This window comes from Lissotriton vulgaris, chromosome 2_1, assembly GCF_964263255.1.
Source record: "Lissotriton vulgaris chromosome 2_1, aLisVul1.2, whole genome shotgun sequence".
NCBI lineage: Eukaryota > Metazoa > Chordata > Amphibia > Caudata > Salamandridae > Lissotriton > Lissotriton vulgaris.
Genome location: NC_141687.1, coordinates 179,769,675 through 179,777,954, shown reverse-complemented (window position 1 = coordinate 179,777,954; position 8,280 = coordinate 179,769,675). Strand labels below are relative to the sequence as shown.

The window sequence follows — 8,280 nt, the reverse complement described above, 5'->3', positions numbered from 1 at the left end:
GAAATATTAGTTTTTGAGTATTATTGAGTGACAACAGGGGAGACATGTTGTAATGTGCAGAATCAGAATCAGTGCTTCTAGAGACCTTTCTAGGGACTTGTCTTATCTAATGGTTGTTTTTAACGAATAAAATGTCAAAAACTGTTGCTTATGTTATTTTTAAAATTCTTTTGTTATCAGATTATTCGTGGCTACTCCAGAAGAAGGCGCTGGTCGCCAAAACGCGCGTCAAGAAGCATTTTATGCCACTTTTCTGCTCTCTCCTGATAAAATTCTTTTTTTATATAAAGAAACTGTAATTTTTAATGTTATTGCGATGTTATGTAATGTTGATTTTCTTATGTGATTATTTATATTTGAGAACCAATTTTTAATCATTGTTTTTTATCTTTTCATGAGAATAAACCGAAAGTCATTTAATTTTCTGTCTAGTTATGCTTTCTTCCTATTAAGCATTAAGTATTGAATTGCCTAGGTTGTTACATATTTTGTGTTGTTTATCCCTGACCTTGGAATTATCATATCCAATTACTCAGGGGGTCCTTGTTACCTACGAATAATCTTAGGAAGAACACTTCCAGTTTAGGTAGAGGGTTCCCAATTTCGTTCCCTAGAAAGTATATTATTTTTGCTTTCTCGCCTTAAAACTTCCTAAATATAGCAAATATGGTGTCCCATTTTTCCCTCTGATCTCACTTATAGCCAATTTTGACATGAATGCTGGTTCTAGATCGCATTCTTCTATCGCCGTCCTTAAAGGGGTAATTGTCTAATGAAAGGCTCTGCTGAATAATCAGTTTAGAGTTCAGAAACGTCAACAGACCAGATTTCAAAGACGTCCTTGAAAGTGTTCATCTGTTATTTTGTAACTCTCAATACACATCACGTTGTTAAATAAATTGCATGAAATAAGATGAATAATTGCCTCTTTCTACATAAAACGAGTAACAACTCTCGAAAAGTTCTCACCTAACCTAGTTTACTTCGTCACCTCCTTTGAACAGAGAGCCCACCCTGCTATTTGTTTTGTAAGTTCGCTCTCGTAAACATGTTTTCTGCTCAGGGTAGCTGGCAGGTGGTTACCCCCACCGCGTACACAGCCCTAAGCTTGAACAATACTTTACTGGCCCGTGTTTTGGGGATTCACCTTTGATTGGATGAGATGTTACTAGGCTGTGTACCAGCCTAAGGTGCCCGGCCATTCAGAGCACAGAAACAAAAAAAGGACGAGCGTGGGAGCAAGCGCTCTTACATCACCTGTAAGCAAACAAAGAGGACATCTTCAAATGTTTTAGATATAATTAAAGCAGCCCAGAAAAGTTTCAGCTTCTCAGCAATAAAAGGACTCAGCAGCTCAAAACCACGTTTGGCACGAAGAATAGAGCTCGGAAGAGTACGTCCTGGCCTAATTAAGAAACAAAAAGAAGAAAACACTATTCAGGCAAAAACAAGTATTTATAGTGCAAAATACTGCTTACTATAATGTGTTGAAAAATATACAAGTGATAATGGAAATCTTTGCTTTAATTTAGACATTATAATCATTAAAAGAGCACAGTGTTAGATTTACACAATTCCAAGGTGGCGGGAAACGGATTGCGTAATGAAAGGCCCGTTCAAAAAAATATGTTGCTCTTAAATATACGGTGGCTCGTAAGGGGAGGACTCGACAAGAAAACGAGCTCCCCCTACTGGATCTCCATCATTCCACGGGCGCCTCGGATGGCTCCTGTGCGCGGCACGGGCTCCCCCTGGTGGCTGGCTGAGGCTATGCAGTCAGGCTGGACCCGGCCCCCTGTACACAGAGAGATGCTCCCGCAGCCGCAGCTCCCGCGGCCCCCCGAGCCTGGGCCGCCCCCCGGGGGCAGCCTGGGAACCCTGAGCAACACCCAGCTCCGGGAACTGCTGGGAGACGAGCGGAGGTTGCAGAGAATCGTGCGGCTTAGCGGGCAGGTGAGGGGGAGGGGCGCAGGGGAGGCGGGCAGCTAAGAGGGGGCAGCAGGGGTAAGCTAGGATGGGGCATAGAAGAAGGGCAAGAGAGGGGCCTGGAGAGAGCTTGTGGGGCCAAAGGGAGAAGATAGTTCATGGCAGTAGGGGGCAGATGCAAGAAGAGAAGAGGGCCATATCATATGAGATGGGCAAAAGAGGGAACCAGGGGCAGGGGGGACGGGAATGTGATGCAGGCAGGTGGAGCTTGGGGCACAGGTGGGGTAGGAGAAGGGCAACCAGGGGGAGAGGTGGACAGAACGCCGTGAGTGGGTCAACGGGAGAGGTTGCTAAGAGAGGGCAAGAGATGATCCTTAGTGGGAAGCATAGGATGATCAACAGAAGGGCCTACTTGCTGAGGACCGTGAGTGGGGCAAGAGAATGCACATGAGCAACAGGCTTCATGGGCGCAGTAGGGGGCAGGGGATGAGCCTTAGCCAGAGGAAGTAGTAGGGGCAACATGGGGGCCTAGAATGGGGAAAGATACGATGTTGAACAAGTGGATTTAGAGAAAAGGAAAGACATGGAAGGGGTCAGCCTGGCCATACGAGAGAGAAATAAATGGGGTTTTGAGAGGACACGTGGAGAGCATATGAGGGAAGCCCAGGACTAGGGCAAGCTAGGGCAACAGGTGGTAGGTAGCATGTAAGGAGAGGGCACAGGACAGGGGAGATAATGAGTTGGGATTTTATAAACGGGAGGGAATTTGTGATATGACGTTGTATGGGGGCAATGACACAATTTTTGTTCGGATGTAAATGTATACATATTTCTTACAGGCAACATCTGTCCTAACGTTTGAATGCAAACCTATTTCAGCACAGCTATAGAGCTTATATCATGTTGTGTGAATATGGCTTCATTAAAACACAGCCTGGGTTCTTGAATCGGGGTGTGTTTGAATATACATACTGTACAACTCCGAGGGGACCTCGTGTATTATAGGAAGGTGAATGTTACCAGCTGCACCCATTCCGATGGGTGTATATAACCATCTTTCAGCACAGGCAGAATGCATCTGGCTGAGAATGCAACTGTTTTACAACACAACCAGGCAGCTTGCATCCAGTTGTTTTTGCATATTGCTCGTTCAATTGTGCAAGCAGGTAACATTAATCAATGTGTGTGTATAACTATATTACAGTATAATACTGTAAAATTAATCATCGTGTGTGTAACTGTATTACAGTACATACTGTAAAAATCAGTATGTGAATGTAAGTATTACAGCATTGGTAGCATTCAACATAATGTGTGGAAATATAATTGCATTACAGGGCAGGCTTTCTGGTGTGTATCTGTTAATGTATTACAGTACAAGCAGGCAACTTGCATCCTGGATATATTAATTCTGAAACGTTGCAGGCTGGCCATACTATTCTGGTATATGAACATGACAAAAGTATCGAAAAGTCATGTAGCATCTGTAGTAGCATGAGAATTTATGCCTTTTATTACAGCACTGGCATGCAAACTTCCATTCAGTTTTCATGAACATGTTTATGTAGCAGAACAGTTGATAGCATCTGTCTTAGCGGGTATCACTGTAACTTTGTTGTAACACAGGAAGCAACTATCCTGCTATGGGAATAAAACTGTATTCTGGGCCATCAGCATTTCTCAAGGTGTATTTAAAAGTCTGGCTGCCCTATTGGTGGAGTATGGATATTGCTAAACAGAACATGTATTTCCCAGTGAGCAGAAATATAACTACAATACAGCAGAGATGCATTGTATTAATCTAAGGTATATGTTCGAATATAAGGACACTACAGCATTGACGTGTCAATTTAGATGTGCGTTTATGTATTAATATATAATTATTCACAGTTTTTGTAATACTGAATGGTACTTTTTGAATGCCTCGGAACACTCCAGGTGGATCATAGCGAGAGTAATATTGACAAAAAGTAGCCAAGACTGCATAAGTTCAGTCAGGGATTATGATGTTTGGGAGGCCTGACTGCTATGACTACTGGAAGTCCTCTTTTTATATCACAGATGTATTTTGGGAGATTTGGTCAACAAACAAAGTTCATTGATGGCCTTGCCCTTTCTTCTTTTAGTGTGCAAGTTGCTAGGGAAGGTCTTAAGTGACTCATTGCCATATGAGTCGGGTTGTTAATTAAGTACGATGTAGAGGTGTGTGCCTTAGATTAATTTCAGATGGGCCCATAGACAAGATGTACTAAGGGAATCTTCAACACTGTGTACTAAGGGAATCTTCATCACTGTGAAATCTGAGGATTTCCATTTGACCTTTTAGGTATTGTGGGAAAATAACCTAGAGTCTCAAGTGACTGTCCCACAAAACTCTTGTATTTGGTTGTGCAGATGTAAAGGACGAGCACAGCAAGTGACGTTAGACGACCTGCAAGACTGAAAGCCCTTGGTTAGGTAACTCAGGAGTAGAAAAAGTGATGAACTATCTGCACCTTTTAACTGTGCTCTTTTTCAGTTTGGAAGTAAGTGGAAGTTCTTCTGTATGTAATACTGTCCGGTTGACAAAGAGAAAAGCCTCTTTTTTTAGAGTGCCTTAACTGGGGGCCCCATGTAGATGCATTAGTGCAAGTGGGACATTGAGTTAATGAGGTTGAAGTAAGTTTACAGAGTTGTTTATAGAAGCCTGAAGACCCTTTCCATCAGTCTAAGAAGCTAAAACACATTTTATGTTTAGTTTTTGACTTGTAATGTGAACAGATGTCACTGTTGAACAACATCAGTTTGCAAAGGTTTTATACAGCCACTTGAAGGGGTCCCATTACGACCAGTCAGTTAAGGGAACTCTGTGTTGGGTCAACTGGGCCAACAAACAGATTTCTGTCTTTGCACCACTGCTGCGTTTTAATGCATGTAGGGTTGGTAGTGCTTTAGGGTCCCAGTGTGCAGTGTGGCTCCCAGATCGCTATTCTAGGCAGAAACTGAACTGGGTCTCACTATCACTCACATAATAGGCAATGATGTAGGCTTTAATGTTGTGAACCAGTGTGGACATTTATCAGTTAAAGAGGGTTGATGAGAGGAGCCCTGAGGCCTGGCATAATTGGTACTGCTAATTTTGTGGAGGATTCCATTTAAGGATGGCGGGTGTGTTTCACAAAAAAAGTTCTTAGTTGGGCCTGTCTCTTTAAGTGCGATGGCTTTTACTAAACATCCTTCAGAATGCACTATTGAATATTTCAAAGGTCACTTGGAGATCAAGTAATGGGCAACCAAGTGTGGCCCTATCATAGTCCGTCATGAGATCTTCTCTATAATACAGGAAGGCGGCATTCATTCTAGTGTATTACTAGGTCTGTTTTACCCCACTGACAGGCAGCATCCTTCCAGATTTGTGAGAGTAGTACTACATTAAAGGAAAGACTGACAGCAACAATTTTTGGTTTGTTGTTATATATTACAAAACCGAAAAGCATTACTTTTCTGTGAACACCTCTTTAACATCACAGATGGGAAGCATCTATCCTGTTGTGCAAATAGAGTGATATTACATCAAACACAAAAATTGATGGGAGAAATGCTTGCAATGAGTCTAACCTCTGGCAATCACTCGTGGTACCGTTCCAATCCATCATTTTTGGAATGTTAGGAGTTTTGTAAAGTGGCTGGGTACTCCATTCAGTGTCCCTTCGCAGGATTCCAAATAAAGAGGCCTCAAGAAACCTACCCAATACTATCAGATTTGCCAGAAAAAACAGGTCTTACGTGTTTTCTGAAACAGGAGTTCAGATGGCTCCATTCTCAGGTCGAGAGGAAGTTAATTCATAGCTTAGCGGCCAGGAAGCTAACTTCCCATTCGTGCTCTGTTTAATTATTAGGCTCACAGTCGTTGCAGTCCCTGAGGATCTAAGACACCTATTAGAGTGATAGGGTTTAGTCAAAGAGAGTAGGGAACTGGGACCTCTCTGATTCAGGATTTTATGGCAGAAACAGAGTGCTTTGAAAGATCCTCTTTCCTTAATCAGAAGCCAATTGAGCTTTAAAAGAGCTGTGCCAGTGGAAGAGTATCTAGGAACGAATTTGTTGACATGACTGGAGAGTGAGAGATCACTTTTCATATAGACTCATAGATTCCGAACGGAAGTTGTGGTAAGCGGAACTGAATTATACTCAGGCAGTCCGAAGTTAAGACAACAGGCAAAGGTGTCTCTGATAAACCGCTCATGACCTCAGTTTTTTTCTCCATTGAATTTGAGAGTTGGCCCTCAGCCAGTGGGAGATGCCACACGTCCATTCATGAAATGAAGATATTGGAGATTGTGAAGTGTAACTCAGTTTGAGAATTAGTTGTGTATTATCTGCATAATTTACAAACTTTATTCCATCCGATCTATTTAACTTGGCCAAAGGTTTTAAATACATGTTTACTAAGCTAGGGCTAAGGGAAGAACTCTAAGAGACTCTCTGCTCTATTACTCTCAAGTAGGAGCAAAATGGAGGAAGGTGAATTGCTTGCAACCTTCTTTCTCTCCAAGAAGGATGCCAGCCATCACAGAACTCTTCCTCGAAGTCCTATCTCTGGCAGTCTTGAGACTGAGAGGTCATTATTGACTCTGTTGGAGGCAGTTGACAGGTCTAGTAGTACTAAGGCTACCTGATGACTCTTGTCCAGCTGCCATTCGCAGATCAACCAGTGTGTGTGCTAGGCTGCTTCAATGACATAAAAAGAACAGTACCCAAATTGGGCCTCATCATTTAGGGAGTGCTCCTCCAGAATTCTGGAGAGTCTCTTATCTACATAGCTTGGCAAGATTTTACTGGGGAAGGGCAAAAGGGGGATGAGTTTATAATAACCGAGCACAGACGGATCAGCAGTAGTCTTCTTTAAGAAGGGGAGTTTTATAGTTTCCAATCTGGGGGCACCTTGACCGCCTCCAGAGAATAACTGCAAGTAGCTGCTAGAGATGAAACCAGGTAATCAGATAGCAATTTCCATAATCTAGGAGGTAACGGTTTCAGCGGAGAGCCAGATGAGATGGATTTTGCAATATTAAGAAGATTTCTTACTGATAGCTGACCTATATCATCCAGAAGTGCCTGGGAGGAGTATGCCGTTAAGGGGATCAAACCAGCTTCTGATGCTAGTGAAGGAGTAATCATTGAATGTTGCGAGCTTGGTTGGAAGTGAGACCTGAGAATATCTTTAATCTTATTCTCAAAGAAAGAGAAGAGAAGTTAGCAACTAAGAATATGCACCATCATGCTCAGTTTTTGAACTTCATATTTGTTTTCAACTATGGCAATGGAGACTTTGCCACTGACCGGTTCTTCCAAATGACATTTTCAGAGGTCTGGGGGCATCGTGAGCGTTAGACTACTAAAATGACAGACCACTGAAATGGGTGGTCAGTTGAGTGAAAGAGCACACTTTTTTGTTTATATTAGACATTGTTGTGATTGGCAGCTTTGATATTTTGCTTGAATGTACGTTGTTACAACACATGCCTTTACAACGCAGGTTTTTCAACGCAAGTCGTTACAACGACTTGCGTTGGGGGGTGCTGGATAGTGAATAGTTTAATTTACTATTCCAACTCCAGTCCCCGTGGATAGTAGGGAAGGTGTTGGATAGTAAATTAAACTATTACCTATCTTAGAACGGCCCCCCCGCGCAAGTCGTTGTAATGACTTGCGTTGAAAAACCTGCGTTGTAAAGGTACTGCGTGGTAAAAGTTGCGTCGTAAAGGATGTTTCCCATTTTGCTTACTTGCCTGAAATCTAATTAGTTGGGTGGATGATTGGGCTCTTCATATGTGTATGGGAAATGTTATGGTGAGCTACGTGCTCCTAAGGTCTATCCCTGTTTCTTTGGACGTACCGAATGTCATTCTCTTAACAAGAGGGAACTGAAGCTCTTCTGTAAAGTGTAAAGAATTATTTAAAATTTTAAAGCTGAACTGAAAGGTTACCAAGACACTGGCATTGTCTCTCTGTTTTTAGTGTGAACATGCAACACACAGTTGGAGTAATGACACACTTGTAACGATCTTCCCAGGTTCCATAGTATCCCTCTTGATTGTCTTTAAATGTGTGTTTGATATCATAGATATCCCGGGGTAGGGGAGTTAACAGGTTTGTGGCTTGAATGGGGACACCATTTTTGTATATATGGACTTTCTTGAAAGAGCCCTAAAAAGTAGTGCAACTGATCTGTTTCCCTGTAAGGAATTTGATGGAGGGGTTTTTAATGGGAAGGGAGACCCTTCTTCTGGTTTATAATACAAAAGGCCTTAAAATCTACAATTTAAACAAAGCCACACGTGGAGCATTCTTTCTCTTCTCCTGTTCATTACA

The 8,280-nt window shown here is 42.3% G+C and overlaps 1 protein-coding gene across 1 annotated transcript in view; it reads left to right on the top strand.

Annotated features, from left to right (window-relative positions):
• Window positions 1-1,722: 1,722 nt before the first annotated feature.
• The window catches only part of VPS37D (VPS37D subunit of ESCRT-I), a 172,770-nt gene continuing 166,212 nt past the window's right edge, over window positions 1,723-8,280 (top strand). Inside the window, exon 1 of the mRNA XM_086954695.1 lies at window positions 1,723-1,953. Within this exon, the coding sequence (XP_086810821.1) occupies window positions 1,723-1,953 (231 nt within the window). The remainder of the gene's footprint in view (window positions 1,954-8,280) is intronic.